Source organism: Empidonax traillii, unplaced genomic scaffold (assembly GCF_003031625.1).
Source record: "Empidonax traillii isolate 1590-97213 ecotype Southwest subspecies unplaced genomic scaffold, ASM303162v1 scaffold250:size724861, whole genome shotgun sequence".
In the NCBI taxonomy this organism is placed as follows: domain Eukaryota; kingdom Metazoa; phylum Chordata; class Aves; order Passeriformes; family Tyrannidae; genus Empidonax; species Empidonax traillii.
In genome coordinates this window covers 256,202-279,091 of record NW_020955443.1, presented here as the reverse complement: position 1 = coordinate 279,091, position 22,890 = coordinate 256,202, and the positions used below count along the sequence as shown (strand labels likewise).

Below are 22,890 nucleotides of genomic sequence, written 5' to 3'. Positions count from 1 at the left end.
ACGTGCAGGTAAATATCTTCATAAAGATAATGAATCACTTTACTCCCAAATTAATCTTTCCACAAATTGTTACCGATGATAGGTATAATTTATGTCATGACCTTGTTGCAATTGCTTTATCTGGTTCCCTGCTACTTTAAAATGTAACAGCAGAAGACTTCTGGCCCTCAGAGCAAACTGCTAAGACATGTCTTTATCTTCTGTAAAATACATGAAAACTAGATATCATGCTCTTTAAGAGGAAGCTGAGGACTAGTGAAATAAATCTTCATGCAGTGCGCTGTAGAGGCTATCAGACAAAATAAGTTATTTTATGATTACCAACTGGAAGAAGTTTTAAAGTCTTAAAGGGCTTCTGGATTCTTGCAAAAGTGTTTTATGGGGGTTGTAAAGCTTATTCTGGTGCTGAACAGACATAAAATAAATAAAACCATAGTTTGATAGAGTGGCATACAAAAAGGGAAAAGTGTCAATGATTAAAAAATGTATCGGAGCTGGCTGTAGTCTGTGAAGGATGACATCAGGCAGACAGGGCTGTAATCTTTTGTTCAAATAAGTTGAACACAACTAAAAGATTTATAAAAACCTCTAAACTAAATAAAACATAGTTAAACTCTTGAGTGGGAGTGTTCTCCTCTCTGTTTTTAAGTATATGATCCCTATATTTACATACACCAGAGTTTCTCCAACATGGGCAGTGGACACTGGAAGGCAGCTCTGCCTCTCCCAGTGCCAGAGTGGGAATAAATATATATTGGATGGGGACCCTTTGTATTTCCCTTTAGATAAGGAGGAAGATATGTGAGGGATCTGGTCTACTATTGAGTGTATCCCAATGCCATAATGTGTTGATTAATTTATTACTACATATACTTGGGTGAGGAGTTTCTTTGTGTTATTCTGTGACCTTGTTATCTCACTTATGGAAACCAGGTCATGACAAAAATGCAAATACAAACATTTGACATAACATCTGAATCAGACATGATAAGTGACACAGATAGAACAATGCAAGAAAAAACTAATATATACTTGGGTTACATCAGAAAGGTTTCCCTTCCTGTTAGCTGTTGACCTGCTGTTTCCCTTCTGACAAGATGTTAGTCTGAGTTTTGGTCTGTGTAGATACCATAGAATCATAGAATTCTGTAATGGTTTTGGTTGCAAAGGACCTTAAAAACTATCTGGTTCCAACCCCTTGCTATGAGCGAGGACACCTTCACTAGGCCAGGTATATCAGAGCTCCATCCAGCCTGGCCTTGAACACCTGCAGGAGTGAGGAGTCCACAGCTTCTCTGGGCAACAGAGAGGTTTCTTTCTCAATTTTTGAAAAGTATCTTAACTGTATTTCCATTCTTCTGGAAAGTCAGGACAGATTTTTTTTTTCCATCCTGCTGTCTCCATGCTCATATCAGGAAGACAATCTCCCTACTTTTTGTTTTGAACATAGTTGTGCGAATACCTCCTGGTTATACAAGGCACATTCATGTGGTTGTGTGTGGTTTTCACTGGACATTCTGTATCAAACCCTACAGGTTACATCTCAGTGTGATAAAAACATTCAGATGGGCTCATTGCACATATCTGAAGTCTGGCTCTTGAGCTACACATGAGGCAAAAGTAGTGATCTGTTTTGATATGGCAGTGTCTTCGGGGAAACTGTTTCCCAACCTCTTCCTTTTCTGTATTTTGTAACAGAGATCAGCCATGCAAAAGTAGTTCCAAGCTTGCTTCTGCAATTACCTTAAAAGTATCTGAGACAGCCTATGCCTGAGCCTTGTCAGCATTTTCCATCAGTCATGGAATAGCAGCTTAAAAAAAAAACTGTTTATTCTCTCCTGCTGCATTAGCAGTGAGTGGACTAGGTTAGGTGTAGCCAATCTTTTCCATAAATTTAGGATACTGACATACATTGTGGTAGATATTCTGCTTGCCTTAGGTATAGTAAGGCCTGTGAAACAAGTGAGCTTTCAGAATTTACCTCCTGCATGATCTACCCAAGGGTGATGATGCTGAAAAACTGAGCTCTTCTAAAGCTGGCAGCTGTCACCAACAACATAAATTTTCTGTACCTGTTTCATATGCCAACACAAAGTTCCAGGCCCAAACTTAGAAAATATAAAACCCTCATCTGCTATTAAACAGCAACAGGTGATTGAAAATGAGAGATTTATATAGTTCACTGATGAAAATAAAAAAAGCTGTAAAAGCAGTCAGATGAAGGAATGTGTATTCACCCATACATTCACTCATTTATTGGATAATAATGACCACATATAAAATGAATTTAATGGCACTCCATCTCTTTTCCCACATCAACAACTCACGGCTACAACTTGGATTAATTGGCAGGTGCAAGAGAGCAGCCAAGAGTTTGTGGCTGTTATGACTGAGCTTAGCTTGGCTGGAATGTAATACAGATCAAGGCAATGCATGTCTGCCAGATATTGTGTTTGAGAAGTTTGTTCTGCCTTTTCCTGTGCATAAACAGTCGACTTCCGTCACCGTACAGTGTTTCCCAGAAATTCTGGAATGTCTTATCGCATTCTTTTAAGACTTATTTCCTCCTATTTCTACCTGTTCTCAAAGTTTTATTTTGGCATTGCTCAAGCTTTATGCCCTGTGGCTTCTTCCATTTTTTTTTTTAATTTTTTTTTTTTTTTGTGTGTGTGTGTTCATATACTTAATGCTGTGGGAGCTCATTTCTGTATCCTAAAATTTATTTTAATTTTTTTTAAATATTCAGTACAGGTAAAAATTAATCCATTGAGATCTCTACTCTGTATTAAATGTGTTATTCCCCTTAATACTTAACCTTTTTTAAAATTAAAAATATGGTTCTGATTTTTTTTCTTGGGCATAAAGAAACTTATTCATGTGTTTTAAAGAATTAATGCAGTAGAAACTCTTTGAGATGTCCATTAGACCCCATTAATATATGAAAACATATGGTGAACTTTGGAGAAATTACGAAAATATTCAAGATATTTGCTTTGAAAACGTAATAAATTGTATATACCTCTTTTTGTTCCATATCTGCACTTTATTCTTAATAATAATTTGATGTTATCCTTCTACACTGTTTGCTAGAAAATTTTTCTCCATTTTTTTCACTCTCAGAATACGATAGCTATTCCCTTTTAGGCATACAGCCCCAGTGCTTAGTAGAACCACCTTTTTAAGGACTTGGTATATCTCTACTCTCACAATGGTCATTAGATTTTCTACAATTTGTGGCTTTAAGTTGTTTTTCTGTCCTCACAGACCTTTCCAGATTGTTTAGCTTGGCTAACTCCTTGCCAGAATAATGAGATCTGCTACCCTGAAAGTGTCTTCCAGCACTGAAATCTGCTCTTTTTTCTACCTAGTAGGTGTCTATCAAATAAAGTACTACAGAGCAAAGTACTTGCAGAGCAGAGCTAAACAAAGAAAGGTAAAGGACAAACAAGTCAGAGATGTGGAAATAACCTGAGACAAGTATGCAGGCAAGGACAGGAATGTAGGAGGTGAAATACTGCACATTAGGAGATTTGAAGATGGTGAAAATATTGATTATGGTCTTGAACTTTTCCCAGCATATGCGAGAAGGAGTAATGAGAACGATGTCATGAAATGGAAAAACACACTTCATGCTAGAAGTGTTAACTGTGTATTAATTTCCTCCAGGGCTTTAGGAATTGTGCTGTTTCCACAACTAAGTCTGAAGCAAATTCTTTTTCCTCTTGAGCTTTTTTCCTGCAGCAGTTTCTATAACATTGCACTGACATTCTTCCTCTTCCTCCAGCTGCACACACAGTGCTGGGTGAGCTGAAGGCAGTGCCTCAGTGCTACTGCCCAGCATCTAAGACTGCTTTATGCCCATTTACCTTCCTTTTCCAAATTCAAATGTATTCAGAAAAATTCATCTCCATTAAAGATCTATTTTACATCCTACCTTAATTCAGCACTGAGTATTTTCATGCACTGGATGACTTGCTTAAAATTTACTTATACAAATAAACAGATAGCAATATCTTCTTTTCAACATCATGGTGTTCCATGAGTCCAAAGACAAAAGTTTTGTCTTGAAATAGGTTCTCACAGTACCCATTTAAGACAAATTAATTGTAACAAACACAAATTCTTTTGTCGAGGAAACAGGATGAAGCAGAAAGCCCACTGGGGATTTCTAACATGGCTGCTGCAAATCTGAGAAACTACACACCTCCCCTTTAATATTGTTTTTCAAAGGAATAAATATCCTTCGGCTCAAACTGCAGGAATGCTGCTCTGTATTACGGAGGGAATCAAACATTTGAGTAGAAACCAATCATTGTCAATACAAGCAGAAAAAAAGCATTTATTAGGAAAAAGAATGAATAGTTTTGATTAATGACTTCTGTTTGCTCAAGCAGTTTTGATTTATATAGCAATTTCCTACTTTATTATTATGTGTTCTTGCATGTGGTACATGAATTTGCAAATACTCAGTTTGATAGATGCAATGCCTCTCTGCCCAGTGCTCACGTTTCCCACTGACACACTAGGAGTTGTTGACTGACCATTTTGGTTTTAATATTATATTAAAGAAATATTTGACACAGAGCTCTGAAATTTTAATATCTTTCCAGTGCTTATTGATTAACCAGAGACCAGGAAATGCAAAGTGACTGTTGGGTTACCACGAGTACGTGATGCACGTACATCTGCACTGATAATTGTGTTTAGGCAAGGTTTTATTGTGAGAGCTGACACTGCCAATCATGATTACAGCAATAAGACTGTTTTTCCCAGTCAGCCTTTTCAAGTTGAAGTTTGGATAATGCACAGTCATCCTCAAAATCCTGGCAGCAGTTCTCACTGTGCACATAATCAAGTTTAGTGTCACCTTTCACTGTTAAAATTTCTTTAATACCACCAGTCCCTCCCAGCAAGTCTCACCTTGTGTCTTCCTCAGTGCCATAATCTGAGAATTATGTATCTCTATTATGTTTCTCTACAGGTCTCCATGACTTCTTACCCACTGTGTTCTTTCTAGTGTAGCCCTTCTTTTTCAGAGAAGTGAGCAGCTGACATTCCACTGCCTCTCAGCTCTCTAACCTCTGACTTCAGTAAATCTGCAAGTAAATTCTGTTGCTGTTTTCCCGTGTCTTGCCTTTTCCAGGCCTCTAGTTCAAATTATGCAGTACTAGGAAAGCAGTATTACGTTTTGTATGATTTCCCTGATTTCAGCATTCTTTAATCTTGGTTCTGCATCTCAGAAAGGTCCTTAGGTAAGATTTGCTCTCTTACCAGATTCTGTTTTCCCTCCTGGTTCTGGATAGATGCTTTCTCAAGTGTCTGTATAGCCTTCTGCCAGGTTCTTCAGGAAATTCCTGCAGTCTTTCTGCTGGAGATTGTTTCAGGAAATCCTTAATGATGTCTAGTTTCCTAATTCTGCACTTATTAGCTCCAATTGCCACTTTGTCCTCTTACTCAGGTACAATTGGGAATCTCGAACTACTTTGTTCAGAAGATCCGTGAACTTTTGACCTGGCATAACTAAGAAAATAAATTATAAGAATCTCAAACTAGTAGAATGATTGACTTGAGTGGGAATAGTCTTTATTACATATGGAAAACACTATATTAAATTATCCGGTTGCTCATATTTCTCAGCTAAACTGAGCAGTGAAAAGACCATTTTACCTTTGAGCAATTAGTAACATTCAAAGGAGCAACGTGAGCTTCTACAAAACTGAAGACTATTTGCCCGATTAAGATTTGAAATTATGTTCAATTTTATTTTTCTTCTTCAAAAAAATCTGTACTGCCCTACGGACTTTCTTAAATCTGATTACACTCAAAGTCTGCCTGTGTATTATTCAGAATGCCTGATTATACCAGCACTAACCACAGACTAAAATCAGTATATGGGCCAAGCAAGCAAAAATTGGTGGCTCTGCTGATTTTCTAGGTGTTTGAGTAGCATAATAATGGTGAAAGACTCTCCTTTGAGAAGATATACAGGAATACACCTACATTTTCTCAAAGCTCCTTAGCCAAAACTTTCACAACAAAGCATCTGTCATGGCAAAAACCCCTCATAACAAACCATAGTGAACTTTGCTTTTAAAAATGTGACCAAATCGTAATGAACAGACTCACGAGGAAACTTATTCCCAAAGTGCGCAGATGTCATTGAGTATCTCTGATAACAATTCATCTCCCATGTTCCAAATACAATTTGTGTGGGTATTTGTTTTCAGAGTGTGAGTAGATGGTTGAGATTTCCCTCAACACACTTCCCTTTAAACCAAGTGATCGATATTCTTCTGTCAGTTGTCAATAATATCAGCATCCTTTCTGAAGCAGCATTTGGATAAGGTGGCACACACTTTATGGCAGAGTCACAGCATTTTATTTTTCACATTGCAAAATCCATTAGCCCTTTATAGGGCTGTTTACATCTGTGAATGGGAATTGGGAAGGATGATACTTTGCTGGGAGTAACGTAACTACACTCTCTAGTTCAGAAACAGTCAGTGCTGCTGTTCTTGAAGTCCTGCTATTGTGGAGCTTTGGTACATGCCTCTATCAGTTGATTTGTTGGTAAAAGCTTGGATGTTCCTGTTAGTGAAGCCCTAATAATAACCTTTTAAAAACCAGCTTTAGGTCAGACTTATGCTTCGAATCTCTGGACTCTCACATCTTGAAGAAATGCTATTGCTGGAAATAACTAATTTTTCTCATGGGTCAAATATTAAATCCTCCTCAATCTAAAGAACTAGTAATATAGTAGTAGGATTTTTCCTAGCCAAGAATTTGATTGAAAAGGAAAGGAGAAGATTAGGATTAAAATAAATATATTCATTTACTGTGGACTATCACCATCACAATCTGAAAAGAAGGTGTGCATTCCTGGCTGACAACAAAAGCCTTTAAGTGCTTCTGTTCACATCTTACAATTTTGTAGTTATTAAATGATTATTGACTTTAAATACATTTCCTATGTGGTTAACAAATTAGTTTTAACTGAAAATGTATGATTTTTGTTTGTTTGTTTAGGAAAGGTATTCCAAGTGAAGAAGTGAAACATGCTGATAGAGAGCAAGCAAAGCGTATAGTTTATTCAGTGGTTTATGGAGCAGGTAGGCATTTTTTAGCAAAAAACCCCAGCTGCAGTAAGTTTATACTTTACACATAATTTATATAAGTAGACTGAATTACTAAAGGTAAATAAAAGCTTGTCAGAGTATTACGTTTTTATTTTTATCAAGGATTATTAAATTATCTACCCAGTATCAAAATTATCAAATTGCTACATACAAAGATTATCTGATTTTGTATTTATTTGCTGCTGATGTAACTGAAGCATTTGCTTTGTCTAAAATGAGTTTAATTTTTATTGGACTTTGCATTCCCTCAGTATATAGATAGTACTTTTAATGAAATTAAAAGTACTCCAATATTGTCACAAAACACATTTATAGAATCACAGAATGACAGGATTGGAAGGGACCTCTGGAGGTCATCAGATCCAGCCCCCGTGTCCAAGCAGGGACACCTTGAGCTGGATTCCCAGGATTGTGTCCAGATGGCTTTTCAGTGTCTTCAATGCTGGAGAAAGGCCTCTCTGGACAGCCTGTGCCAGTGCTTGGTCATCCTCACAGTGTAAAAGCGTTTCCTTACTTTGAGTCCTAATGTTTACTACCGTTTCTTCACAGTCCAGAAAACTTGCCAAAATCCAGTTTCCCATCCTGCCTAAGTCCTGTCCAGGTCCCAGATAAGTCAAGATGTTCAGCATGATTTCTAAAACTGCCTACCATTTCTTAAACGATGCCCAGCTCTTCTAATGCTTCATACATGCTTAGAATTACCTTTTCTGGGGAGAGAGATCCTTGTATATCATCAACCTACAAGCTGTTGTGAATTGGATTTAGTGAACAGCTGACTAAACTTTATGTAGGTCTTCTGGAGAAATCCAAAAGCTCTACAGAAGATGAGTACTTGAAAAAATCATTTAGTAAATGAGAGCCCTGGGCTGCAGGCTTTATGTAACTTGGAAACACTTAATGCTACATCTTGGGTTCCTGGTTGAGAATGCTTTCTAAACCATCTTTTGCACTGAGTCACCAGTAGTTCTTGAACCAAAGGCAGAATTGGCCAGGGCATTCAATTTATCATTTATGGCATTCAACTGGGAAGAAAAACACTTCAAATTCAGCTCTCCAGAATATCTAAGTGTAGAGGGGTGTGTAGGTTATATACACACATATAAGAGTAAATATATATATGCACACACCTGCATTTTTACATTAAGCTGTATTGCATTTTAAACATCTGTGTTTAAAATCTGCATTAAAAAAAAGCCCAGCACTTGTTCCCTGCAATGTAAATTCGGACTCCCATTTCCAGCTTGAATGGTTTCATCACGGGGTTATTTTACAAAATGCAAGCATTAGCACCCCTGCCCCTTGTTCATTGCAGATGCACATTTCCTATCTCTTCCCTTCACAGTGGGTGGAACAGCAGATACAGATGTAATCAGACTGAATCACCGCCAGTTGAATGCCCTGTAGTTCTGTGTGTAGTCAGAAATGCCTCAGCTACTGAGGCTAGAGCCTCTCTCAGTGGAGCCTTTGTCTGTCTGCTCATGCTATAGAGAACCTCCATGATTAGATTTAAGCACAGTATTGGCACTCCCTCGCTTGCTCTGCAACAGCCACTGAACATTTCGGTGCAGCAGTGCTTGATTTAAGTATCTCCTTTACTCGCTTGCTTTGTGTCCCTCTCTCTCAAATGAGGGCAGTTGAAGCACCTCAAAGATAATAAGATGTTTCCAGTTCATTAGCTGTGTGATCAGATCCTAATTAAGACATGAAATGATATCATTAAACTACTTAGATGGAAACTGGGCTGACAAAAAGTAATTGTTAGATACCTGAAATTGATGGACTGAATTCCATTCACAGTTTGTCTCCCTTCAAAAGATGGCTCACTTTTCATTAAGGAGACATTTTGATACAACTGAAGAGTGTGAATAATACTTCTTTTAGGATTAAAAACTACATAAACATTCCCTGAGGAGCTTGCCTCTATTCTGCTTACAGGAGTTAATGAAAACTTGTCAGGTAGTAAATAGAATTGTTTTTTCTTTTTGTTTTCTTAGCTTTAGGCTATCCTTGGTTTATGTTTTCAAGGTCTTTTCTGTAATTCTGGAGGATAATAGAGAAAGAAGGCTTGTTATTGGGAAAAGGTTCTTCACCCAGAGGGTGGTTGGATACTAGAGTAGGCTCCCCAGAGAAGTGGTTACAGCACCAAGCCTGACAGAGTTCAAGAACTGTTTGGATTATACTCTCGGGCACATGGTGCAGTTCTTGGGGTGTCCTGTGTCGGGCCAGGAATCGGCCTTGGTGATCCTTGTGGGTTCCTTCCAACTCAGGAGATTCTATGATTCTATGAATACTTTTGCTTTATTTGGAGTAGTTCAATTCACCTGCTCCTGCCTCAGTCATCTTGTAAAACTAAAACACGGAGAACTTAAACATCTGTAAAATAAGGAATTAATTCTATTCCTTGGCAGTGTGCTCAAGCCCTGACTTGAAACAGAGGGATATCGAAGTGTTTAAATGAAAACTAATGCTATTTTCAATTTTGAAAGATGATATTACAGAATGGAGAACACTGAAAAACACAGGCTGCTACTAATAATTCCCCTGGCACAGATAACTCAAGGAGAGTGCTCAGGGAAGCTTTATTCCAATCCTGGGCTTTGGTTGGCATGGCCTATGCTCCTGTGTTGGGGAACATGATTTGACACAATTATGTGGCTGTGCCTTCACCTCTTTTTGCTCCCCAGGAACTGCATTTCCCTGGGACCTTTCAGACGTCCTTGCTAATTTTGTGCCTTAATTTTCCTAGTATTTTATGCAATACTTTGTTCTCTATATTAATAGTTCTTTAAATGGATAACATGGACAAACTTAGATGTTACAGTTCTCTAAGGAAGCTACAGAAATCTTCTAGCTGTTAGCAATATATGCTTTAGCAGATAAATTTGTCATTTGCTGACCCAGGAAGAAAACCCAAATTAGTTAGATGTCAAAAAAAAAAAAAAAAAAAAAAAAAGGAAAAGTACAGACCTATAATAGCTCAGCAAGTGTCATAATAGCTCAGCAAGTGTCATCCTGGATGTCTTGTGAATGTCTTCCTCTAGCACCTTGTCCAGACTGGTGTTCCTGCAGCTCAGTGCAGATCCTGGCATGACTGAGAACAAAATGCTACAGAATTATTCTGAAATGCACATCAGACTGACAGTGATGGCATTTAGGTGGCTGAAATCCTCTCTCTCTTTTAAAAGTGCTAGATAATTTTTCTTGACAGTAGTACCGTGACAGGGACTATTCTGTGCCTTTCGTGCCTTGAGACGTCGCCTCTCAGCTTATGTTCTTTGCAGACACAGAGCTGGTTCTGTGTTGCTGTGCAGCTGACACAAATATATCTGTCTTTCAAACTTCATATGACTAATGTTGATGTATGTTTTATTTTTGCTGGAACTGTTTGGTTTATAAATGTGTTTCAACTGTAGCTCTTAGTTTATGTTTTCACACTGAAAAACTGTCTTCAGGTTTTTTTCATGCTTTTATAAGTGCTTTTAGGTCCAGCATAATATATCTTGTGTACCTATATCCTATCCAAAAGCTATTACTCCTTTCTCTCTCTTTTATCTCAAAACTTGGACCCAGATTTTTACACACATTGAGAAACCTGTTTGAAATCCATGGGACTCAGTCTCCTAATGGCTTTCTAAATTCAGACTATTTGGTCTGATTGCTTCGAGCAGTTAAGTTTTTGTGATTTTGACACCAACTCTAAAGCTTCTAGCTAAACTCAACCTCACACATCTCTGTCCTTTTTTAGATCTTCATTAATATTTGTGTTTGTTTAAAATTGATTTCACGTCTTTATCTGCTTTTCAAAGTTTGCAGATTTCCACTCTAAACTAATAAAATGATACTTAAAGCTTCACAGAGTTATTCTGGGAACAAAAGATTTCAACCACATTGTAGGTATGAATTATAACTAGGAATTCCTTAATTACATAATTCTGGTATACTTCTTATTAATTATATACTTAGTCCAGTGACTTCAGTAAAACATTCAAACTGAGAGTTAAACATTTATTTTGTTGAAATGTGACTGTAGTATATCAGATCCATCCTGTTTCACAGAGAGAGCTAAGGAAAGTTAATTCCAGTAATTGTGCATTTAAGAGTGCTATTATAAGTAGTGGATTTCTGTTCTGCTTTATTGCATAATAAAGGTAATTTCTCTACCACCAGGTAAGGAACGTCTTGCTGACTGCTTGGGAATTACTCCTCTTCAAGCCAGTCAATTTATAGAGAGTTTTATGCAAAAATACAAGAAAGTGCATGAATTTACAAAGAAAACCATCGAGCAATGCCGAAATAAAGGTAATCCAAAATCTGTGACCGTATTTTATATACTGATCAGCACTGTTTGACAGTGGTGAAGATTCAGCTCAACCCAAATTCTGATAGTTATAGGACAATAAAAAAAGATGGAATATCATTTCTTGGTGAATCGGGTTTGGGGTTTTGTTTCTTTTTTAACCCTAAGAGGAGCTGCTTAAGCCTGTCTGCCTTTTCTCAGAAAGATGCTAACAGAATAAGACATCTGTTCTCAGAGTGAACCCTACTTAATGTCAAGTTACACTGCATCATTTTGACATATGATGGACTCCAACACAAAGAAGCCTGGGGAATCTTTTACTTAATAAATAGGCTACATGGCTGCTGGACTGTGGAAGCTCAGCCAATTACACAGCCAATTTTTTAAAACTTATTTTTTATTTGCATCAGTCAGAATTTATGTGCTTGAAGTTCAGGTGGTAGCTGTGATGACAGATGTGTGCAGAGTGCTTCTTGGAGCCAGCAGCTGCAAACTCTTCTTGCATCAAATTTGTTGTTAGTCTATGTATTCATTTATATTTAGTGAATCCTAGGAGTGCAGTAACTTGAAGAGTGAAAACATAGCTGCTTGAAATATTGTCTTTTAAAAGCTAATTAGCTGAACTGTCAAAATTGAGTTCTTTTGTTTCTTGATAGGGCATGCAGCACTAAGACATTTTGTAGAAATACATAGTAAATTTGCAATATAGTATTACCCGTCATTGTATGTCATGATATAAACGTATAATTGACTTCTAGTCATGAAAATGGGTAGTATTCCTTTTTTGTACTTTGTAGGGCCTAAAAATCTGCTGGAAGTATGAGCTGTCATTGTGTCAGGCAGTTGTATTCCTTCATTCATTAATATTAGTCAAGAAAAGTGAAGCCACTGCATAATCTATTTTCAGGTAGAGTTGAGCCAAACATAAAGTACCTATTAAAATATTACACAGTGTTGCACATTTATTATATATTTAGAACCTATTTAAAATAGCAGCATTTTTTTCTTCAAAAATGAATGAATTTCAATATACAAACTTCTGTGGTAGAGAATCTGGTTTATAAGCTTGGTAGACAAGAGTGTCATGACTAACATTCTAATGCCATAAAGGCACTCTTGTCTAATTACTTCTTACTGCTCCTTCCACTGCTTTCTATCAACCATTTTTTTAACCATTAATGGTAGAAGAGCAATCTGTTTGGGTTGTACAACCTCTGAAAATCTGCAGCAGATCAGCATTATTTAATATTTTTCTTGTTAATCCACCTCAGATTCCAGCTTTCCAACAAAAACATTCCAACCTAGTGAGGTCATATTTAGGTAAATTTTCGTTATCTGCAGTTCAAAGGTGAGCAGCACCCACCCCACTAACATTATTTAGGTGTTATGAATGTCTGATACTCCATGTAGACATGATAAGCTTATAAATAATTATTTTTGATGAAGATATTTGTTGTTGTATTTATTACTATGCTGCTGGGTTTTTTTATGAAATTGTTGGTATGTTAAAAAGGCTATATTCAGATATGTATTTGCAGATTAATCATTGACCCCAGACACATCCTCTGCCTCTGTTACACGAATGATGGTATTTGTTTGGAGATGCTGATCAGTTATGGGTATTGCAAGGATGATTCTGTTGTGGAGTCACACCTTGTGGGAATAAGGAGATTACAGCTAATCTGTTTTTACCTGAGAATATAATATTTCAACAGTTCCATATTTAAATACTGTTCTTTGTGGAAAATCTTAGTTAAACTGGAAAGGCTGATTTGCCAAAGAATATCCTAACCCCCAGATAATTCAGTTCCTTGCTCCAAAACTGGTACTTTCAATATCAGCATGTAGTAATTCTCAGAAAGCAGTCTTAATTCAACAGAACCATCTTCTTGCTCTGCACATAAGCCTGGGTGTGTGTTGTTCATGGTAAGGTTATAACTTTTTCTTTGAAGAGGTCTCCTTACCATCTGCTCGTGCTTGCATGGCTTGGTTGCCACAGAGGAGATGAAACCGTGGCAATCTGAACTTCCATGATATATAATGACAATTCACGGGTAGTCAGGGTGATCAGAAGTATAACAAAATATTTTTTTAAAGATTTATTTTTAACGTGGATGATGTTTTCATTTTTCTTAAAATAAGAAGTCTAGTTTTGAAGATGAGCTAAGTTGTTGTATGTGTTCTTCTGACAAGAGGATCTTTGCATCTCTTTTCCCTCTCAAATCCTCTCTTGCCCTCCAAAGTAGATTTTTTTTAGCAGTATATGTCATTAGTCCTAACATAAAGCTTTAGCTGTGTTTTCAGATGTTTCTTTTAAACTAAAAATCCCCACCACACTAAAGTTAAGGAAGTTTGGCTGTGAAAGGAACACAGAAATGCCTCATAAAGGAAATGAAGAAAAAGATATAATTTTTTTTCCCCAAAAAACTATTTTATATTTTTGGAATATATTCATTACTGATTTAATTACTCTACAAATTGATTTTCTTTACTATTCCCAAGTAAACTACTCATTGCATGGAAAGCTCTAATTATGACTGCTAATAGGTAGCTAATTCTGCTAGGTATTTATAGTTTCATCTCCCAGAGAGAGAGTTTGGTGGTTTATCAGTAGACATTCCTAATGAAAATACAGCTTTAATGAACAGAAGTTTTCCTTGTATAACATGTACTAATTCTCTGACTGAAATAATTATTAAATCCAAAATACAATAAGCATTTCAAGTTTAAATAAGGTCTGTTTTCAGAGTACAAAATATTAAATTGACTCAGGCAGCACGTAATTACAAATATCTATATTATCTTCAAAAAGAATATTTGAAATTTAATCACTCTTAAGAATACCAATTTCTATTTAAATCCTACCAGGTTATGTGGTTTCCATAATGGGACGTAAAAGACCCCTGGCCAATATCAATGCCCAGGATTACAAGCTACGCACTCAAGCAGAGAGGCAGGCGGTCAATTTTGTTGTTCAAGGTAAAGAACTGCCCACCCACCTTCCTGCTTATCTACCTGTCTCTTTACCTCTGCTTGGCTTTAGTGGCCAACGGTTCTGGTAATCTCAGAAGAGCGAATATTCTTGTAGTCTGTGGGAGGAAGAGTGAGTTTTACTACGAAAGAGAAGTTAAAATTATGTAATCTGACTACCTTGGAAATTGCCAGTAAACAACAACAACAATAATAATAACAACAACAGTATAAATATTTTAATACATTGGGGTGTTCTGTGGTAGTTAAATAATACAACCTATGTATAGAGTACCTAGAATTCAGTTCTTCTGATGCATTGTTGTATTTAAGCATTTTCCTTTCTGATTTTCATAGTTTGTTATTCCAGAATGGTTTCTGTGATTATGCTGCTTACAGATTCTAGCTTTTATTTTGCCAGATAGCTTTAGTTTAAGAAATACCAAACATTACAGTAATTGTGTGTTGTTGTTCCTTGTTTTGAGACCCAACTCATTCTTTGTAAGAAACATTCAAACTTAATTCTGTGAAGGGCAAGGAAAAAGGTGTTTTTTCTCAGAAAAACATTGCCAATTTACCATATAGATTGAAAACATAGGAATCAGCAGTAAGTGCTCATATGCTAGTTAATCTTGTGCATTAATATACTCTGTTTAAATCACTTGAGGTTCAGTTGTGTACAGAATTTAGCTATCCAAGGCAAAAAACCAACCTGAACTGTCAGTCCAAGACTGAGATTCTTCCTACCAAGCTATCCCTTGGAAGAATTACTTTTTTAATTGGGTGATGCTGACAGGGTTTTCCTTAAGTTATATTGGAAGTGTACAATTTACAGGCAAGTGAAAAGTGCTTTCTAGACATGGTGATGGAGTGCTCCTTATAAAGTGATTTGGATTTTCCTTTAGAAAGGATTGTCTGTTACTTTTTTTTTTTTTTATGTTACCAAATATTATTCATTTTAATGTTTCATCTTTAAAATGACTTAAGTATTTATGTCATGTTTGACACTCCTTATAATTTGTAACTGACTTTAAGTACTGTCTCTGCAAAGACACCTACAGATCTAGAATTCTAATAAATACCCTTTTGCTGGAATGATAGCTGTGCTTGAGTGATGGTGCCTTGCTGTAGGAGGCCCCCCACCCTGCAGAATTTTAAAATATCCTTGTGAGATCTGCAGCAAAGGTTTATGGGCATACCTGTCGGGGTAGTTTTAATCCAGGCCTTCCTTGGTGACCAGTTTGTAATGAAGGAAGTGGCCATGTTCCCAGTATTCTATACAATTTTTACGTAGACCAGGGTATAAATAAGAAGGGAGGAGAGGCCTTCCCTCTCTTCTCTTCCGGCGAGGTTCAGGACTTTAAGACTGTAAAAACTTTATCAATTATTTTAAAACCTTTTATCACAGTTAGTGAACTAAACTGCATTTAATTTATGTGTTCTACAGTTATACCTAATAGTCTAATTAATTTAAGTAGTTTGCATTTTGGTTATGGTAGCAGCAACTGGTAGCAGAAGATTTCTGATGCATGACAGTATTGAGAGGAATTAGAGTTCCTGCTTTTACTTACTGTGGGTTTCTCACACTTCTTTCATAGTGTTTTTTCTCTTTTTAAATTTTTCCCAGTTCAGTAGTTTTCACCAATGTACAGCATAATATTCTTCAGTTATAATTCAGCTTTACCTGTCCACATAGAGCAAATAATTAATTTTATCTTTTATTATTTATTTATAGTTGTTACAAAATCAACCAGAAGGATATAATTATTTTCTTTTTAAAAATTTAAAATAGCTTATCTCTAAAAATCATATCTCAGAAAAATGATTTTGAGATTTCTTTTATATTTTATTACTTTACTCTTTTTTTCATGAAGTATATATATAGAACATATGTATTGTGATGGTCTAAATGCTCCATTAAATGATTTTATTCTCATGATCACTAAGAAGATATTTACCTGATCTTTGCTGAAACATCCTTTCCTACTTTTTATACAAATGTGTTCCTTTTTGGGATGTATTGAATCAATTTGACACATCATTTGAACAGGAAAACAAGACAGGTTAAACTCGCAGTCAGACATTGCCATCTCGATTATCAGCCCTAGGTCTGCACTTGGTACAGTTAATGACCGAAACAGTGTCAGCAAGAGATTCAGAGGAGGCAGTTTGTCGTCGAAAACTGTGGAGGAAGAAGAGCTGTTAAGTCTGAGTCCTCATTCTCTTAGACATTCTCCCTTCGCCAGAAGGGCCAACCCCAGGGAAGTGGTCACAGGACCAAGCCTGACAGAGTTGGAGTGTCTGGATGATGTTCTTGGACATCTTAAGTCCTGCAGGGAGTTGGACTTGATCATCCTTATAAGCCCTTTCTGACTGGGGATATTCTATAATTCTATGATTATCTCCCAGCACAGTACCCTTACCATTTGCCTACCTGGCTGTTCCTTATCCCTACTCTGGAAGTTGAACCATTTGGAAGAAAGAATTCAAAATTCATTGAGTTGTAGGGTGAGAGAAGGGCCACATCTGCGGTCTAGGACATTTAGGATATCTGGTGGGATGAAGATGGTTATGGCTTCCAATCCTTACTTTAAGGATTATTTCTGTAGTTTATCTGATAAATCTTTTATGTCAAGTGTATGGTTCAGAACGGAGCCTTTCACCAAACTGCAGGCCTGGAGAATCATTCTGCCTCTTGATCACCAGAAATGTGTCATCTATTATGTACCACCACACTGTTCTATGCACCACTGCTCTTAACACTGTAATGTAATGAACATACATCACATACACATGGAAATATGAAAAAGTACAAAATTAAGGTTCCAAACTGAATTGCAGCACTGAAACAATGTTCTGACCTTTTGTGACATTAAATTTTAATTGATTTGTAGGTAAATTTTAATTCAAACTTAAATAATTTCAAGCGCTTTTTTTATAAAAAGGAATTTTTCCACCTATAACTATGACTGACAAATTCACCTTTAATTTATGCATAATTTCATATTGTTATTTTCTGGTTTTAATTAACTCATAATTATTTTGTTTATTATTCATTAATCTTATAATTTGTTTCAAATATTACATTAATTGGATCTGCTAGTTTTGAAAATTCTTACAATTCAGAATCTTCAGATGTTTTTCATTCCCATGCCATAGTTCCAAGAGGAACATTTTCCTTTTGCGTGCTTTAAATTAAAAGCAGATCCCTTTCTTTCATAGGCTCTGCAGCTGATCTTTGTAAAATGGCTATGGTGAAGATTTTTACCTCCGTTGTCGTTTCTCCCACTTTAACAGCCAGGTTAGTAATGAATGACTGCAAAACTGTTCATTCTTAAAACAAAGTTGGTTGAAATGAATATGTTTCTGGCATTTTAAGCAGCTGTAGAAATATCATGTATGTCTCTGAATCTTTTTACAAGCAAGGACTTGTGGGATGGTTTTATACATTTAAAGTTACATCTTTGTACTTTAGTGGTTGGATCTGTAAATCCATCCCAAGGCAATAAAATGCCCCAGGGCCATTTAAACTCAGTCAGATCCAGTTCAGTGGTAGCTCCGCATCTTTGAAATCAAGCCCACTGATCATATCCTTCCTGTATTTTGAGGGTATTGTACAGTGGGAATTGAACATTCAATGGGTTGGGAAAAAAAACAGGAATCAGGAAACCAGTACTCAAGCAAAATAAATGGACATTTTTTTATTCTTGTATAGATGGCTTTCCTTTGCTAAAGAAAAGCTTGGTCATCATGATTCTCTTCTGCTGTGACTGCTGAGAGTTGGGCAGGAGATCACAGAACATCCTCAAGAGTTTTACACCACTAGCAGAAATAATGAAGTCTACTTTTTCCCTGTAAAAAGGATGGAGGGGATGGTGCAGAGAGCCAGGGAGCATTATTATTTGCTGAAATAGAAAGATACTTTGAAGTCAAACAGGCAGAAAAAAAATCACAAACAAATGAGTTCTCATCTTTTGTAATGCTTTAGTAAACAATCCAGTGGCTCATGAATTTGTGCAGTAGAAGTTCAAATAAAAGCAGAGATAGCAGATAGTGCAGAACATCAATGTTTCTGTTGTCATCTAGAAGGGGTCATAACAACTTAGCTGTAGCAATCATGTATTAAGGACTTCAGTGGGTATTTAGGTCAGTACAAACTAACAGGGTTTGGCCTTTCAAATATACTTGACAATGATGTGTAATATCTAACCTATAAATATTCTGTGTGTGTGTATCATTTACACACAGCAGTGTTGTTTTATTTGATCCGTGTTTGAAAACGTAATTTTTAATTACAAATATAAATTCCATTTTTTTTAATTCAAAGTTAGAGTCGTTCCTCTAGCCAAAAATAAAACAGCTTCTGAGTAACTGTCAAGTGCTCTTGGTAGTACAGATATGAAATGGGAAATGATTCTTTGGTGCAGATCCTGCCTGCATTCAGACAGTGGTACATTTCTGTGTTAAATGTTGGATGATGCACTATCACATATTGCATTCCACGTTTTCAGGCAGATTCTCTGCACTGATCATAATTCCTTTTGATATCCAAGTTGAATGAAGAGACCAGAATCTGGCAGCTGTGGCATGGATGAAAATTTCTGTACCAGTAGCAAGCAAAACTTCGAGTTAGATTAGTGACATAGGAGTAGCCAACAGTCTTTAGTAGAGGAGGCAAGTGGAGGTGCTGAGAGGGCAAAGAAATTACTCCCTTCTGCATTTCCTACCTGGCACACAGATATTTAGGTTCAGTAACTGGCTGTTTGTTGTCTGAGAAAGCCAAAGATTTTTGCTACTAATGTCAAGTCTGATAAAGCTCGTGAACTTTTCGTGCTCTCTCAACAGAAAATTTTGCTTGAGTTGTTGTTTCTCGAAACTATTTGTTTTAAAGAAGTAGTGTCACCAAATGCCTGAGGAGGTAACAGATATAGGGAAGTATTGGAGTTTTGCATGTTGAAATTCCTTCGTAGGGGAATGGCTACACCAGACAACAGCAAAGTATCACTGCCTATCCTGCTTATTCTTATCAGAAATGTCACAACTGGGAAAGATCAAAACTGCAAGGACATGTCAAAGAGATAGACTGGTTTAAACAGGAACTTTGAACTCCAGCCAGCCATTAACAACTGGATGGCTTTGCTAGAGGAGAGCATTTTAACAGTCAATAAAGTCCTTGCTGTAATATTTAGTAGGTGCTTAGGGCCAAGTTTGTCAGAAAAGCACAATCAATGCCTTTATAAATTCTATGAACATTCACCTGGTTGGACAGTGGCATTTGAAAGCATCAGTGGGGTGTTGCCAAAAGAGTATGGGACTGAAACTTGAAATATTGTGTTTCCACTTGCCTGCCAGGTGACGTTCAGTTAGTTATTTTTTCAGTGGTCTGTCTCTTAATTTTCTTATCAGTCAAGTCAGGATAATGATCCTAACATCCTTTATGAAGCCCTTTGAAAAATATTGTTAAAAGGAAGTGTGTACATAATCGGTGCTCTTGTTGTAACAGTGGGAATGCACATTAGCTCTTCCAAAATGAGAAATATAATCAATCTCCTATTATCATCCCATCAGATCATATTCCTTCCAAAGATAGCACACAACTATCTTTTCTTCTATCTTCATCTCCTTGTAAGTGTCTTTATTTCCCTATTAGAATTTCTAATTTTGGAAACAGGGTTTTCACTTTGAACAGCATATCAAAGAGAAATACCATTTTTACAGGCTTTAGAAGTGTTTATGAACATTTGCACTGGGAGACAGTATCCTATTAAGCATAGCTAAGTTTTGGCTAACGCTCAACATTTTGTCTTCCTTACCTTGGAAATAAAGAAAAAATAATTCTAGATAAGGTTTTCAGTGTTAGTTTGCAATCTTCACTCACAGCACTGCATTTATCGTTCTGCATTGTAAGCTGTTCAACTGTGAGCAACTGTTCAACTGACCCGACAGTGTGAAGGTTCATTTTTGTGTGACTAGCAGTGAGTAGATTTTCAGTCATTGTTTGCACATATGATACTGCATTTGGAAGTCAGGGAAAGGTAATCAAGTTACATCTTCATGAGGCTTCATCAGGCCTTCTTGATGAAACAGGATATTCCACTGTGACTGATCAATTCTGTTTTGTCAACTAGCAGTCTCATTTTTCTCTTTGTCTTTCTTCATCTTTTAATTCAAATGCCAGCCTAGCAGCTTATGCTGTTGACAGTAAAAAGTCAATCAGTTATTTGGAAATAATTTTACAGAAATTGGGAAAAATAGCAATAAATGCAACACATATTATACAGGTCTGATATTAGTATGAGTTGGCTACTGGCATCTCTGCATTTTTTATGGCACTGACAAATAATCAAAATTTCTTCAGACTTCTTTCATATTACCTAGATCTTTCTTAATATGCTGTTCTGCTGCTGCTGGCCAAGTTGCTTGCTGAAAATGTGCTGCTGACATAAATTATTCAAGTGCCAGCTTTTACCTGTCTGATGCAATCCACAGAACCTCCACATGATGTTTCCTGCAGGCAGATGATAGCAAAGCAACTTCTGAAGTGAGATCAAGGCAAACAGTAGCAGCTGAAAGAAAGATTTATGGAACTGATGAGAGGGTAGAGGTACTCAGTGAACTCAGATGGACAGTTGTAGTTCTTCTCGGTGTTTAAAACATCCCTGCAGTGGCAGACACGTGGAAGCTTGGTGAGAAGGAAGGATGCTGGCAAATTGTGGAAGAATTGCTGCCTATAGCAATGATTGTACATGTTATCATTTTGTAAGCTGAAGCTGCACTGATGTTACCCAAAGTCTACTTGATGCTACATGGACTTCTCAGGAAGTTATTAAAAACAACATGCAAATTAATTTTTACTAGCCTACACAACTATTGAGTAATTTGGTGTGAATCCAGAAATTCTGCTTTCTCACCAATTAATTGTTCCTTCAGCACTGGACCTGTGCCACAAACACACAGCTTTACTTCTCAGCATGTCTGGAACCTAGTTAAAGAGAGAGGTTCAGCCACAGGCCAGATCTAAATGAGTGATCTGAAAAGGAAAAGCTACCAGCAAATAAAAGGAAAAGGTATATTTTCTTGGTCCCAGCTGCTTTTCAATAGTAGTGGATGTTGGAGGTTTTGTATGTCTTCCTCAGTGAACAAACTCCTTAATCAACCTAATGATTTTCTGAGCTGGTGAGCTGTAAATGCAGATCAGTTTTGCAGATAGGTAAATGTTAGAAACAGGCCCTGTCATCCCAGGAACAAGCATTTTGTTATGTGACCTGGACTTCTTTCAGATACAAATCATGTGATAAATCACACATGATTCATTGGTTGAAAGTGGCTTCAGTTTTAGTACAACACAGGAATCTAGAGGCGTTTTTATAAGGTGTGTAGGGATTCAGTCATTATTACTTTATGGACTTCTTATCATTTCTCAGATTCATACAAGAATGGCATACTAATAAACCCAACTTCATGATTACATCATAGTTTCAGCCAAATACATTCAGTAAAATGCTTAGAGCTGCTGCTATGTGTGTTGATTTTCTTTAACTCTGAGCAGAAATCTTATGTCCCTTTAGCTGTTTCTTCACGAATTAAATAATTTTTTTAAATCATATTTCTTCTCTACCAGTTAACCAGGATTTTCAAGTAAATACTTATTGCTCTGATACTCTGCCCACAGCTCCCACCCAGGATATGGATTAACTCTAGTAAGATGGTCAACTTTTACCCTTAGCCTAATACTGGAGAAATAAAGTCCCAAGGAAAAGATAAAAGGTTTGGATTCTGCTTGAGAGGAGAGTAAGATTGCTGTTTCACACGCAAATGCTTTTGTTTCAGTAGCAGAAGGAAAGTTCCCAGATTGTATTGCTGTGTCAGAAATGACTGGGAACTCCCCATAGCTGCTGTCCCAGACCAATATGTAGCTCTTTGCCTCCCAAAGTGGACAAGTAACACTTGGATTTCTAGGCAGGCTGTAACTTAGGAAAAATCATCCCTTTCCTCAAGCATTCAAAGCAGTATTTTGCATGTACTCACAAGATGGTGAACTGTTACCTGAACACTTCATGCACAGTCAGCCAGAGCAAGTCAGAGTAATTTATTCTTTGTAGAAAGAACTAAATATATTTAATATGCTTAAATATCACAACCAAAAAAGGACATTCATGACGTAGCAGGTTTTTCAGTGTTCCTTTATGTTAGTTGTTGGATGCAAATAAATGTATTTAATTTATAAAACCCTTTTGTAGGTCACCTTTTAGATTGGTATGTTTTCAAACACTTTGGATACATGCAAAAATTCCATTATCTTTAATTAACCATCTGTTCAGTTTCCTTCTCTTCATGATGTAGCTGCTGAGAAAACCAATTTCACAAATTAGCTGGATTTTTATGGTTAAAATGTTAAAATATCTCAGTCTTTATCATGGAAACAATGGAAGAGGTAGCTTAAAGTTAATGCAAGTGACATTTATGCAGGCATGATGTATCTTGAGA

General features: G+C 36.7%; 1 protein-coding gene across 2 annotated transcripts in view; it reads left to right on the top strand.

Annotated features, from left to right (window-relative positions):
- POLN (DNA polymerase nu) overlaps positions 1–22,890 on the top strand; it is a 109,317-nt gene that overhangs the window by 69,158 nt on the left and 17,269 nt on the right. For both annotated transcript variants that reach the window (XM_027889073.1, XM_027889074.1), the window contains 4 exons: positions 7,027–7,109; positions 11,304–11,435; positions 14,302–14,412; positions 17,626–17,704. In XM_027889073.1, coding sequence (XP_027744874.1) covers positions 7,027–7,109; positions 11,304–11,435; positions 14,302–14,412; positions 17,626–17,704 — 405 coding nt within the window. The remainder of the gene's footprint in view (positions 1–7,026; positions 7,110–11,303; positions 11,436–14,301; positions 14,413–17,625; positions 17,705–22,890) is intronic.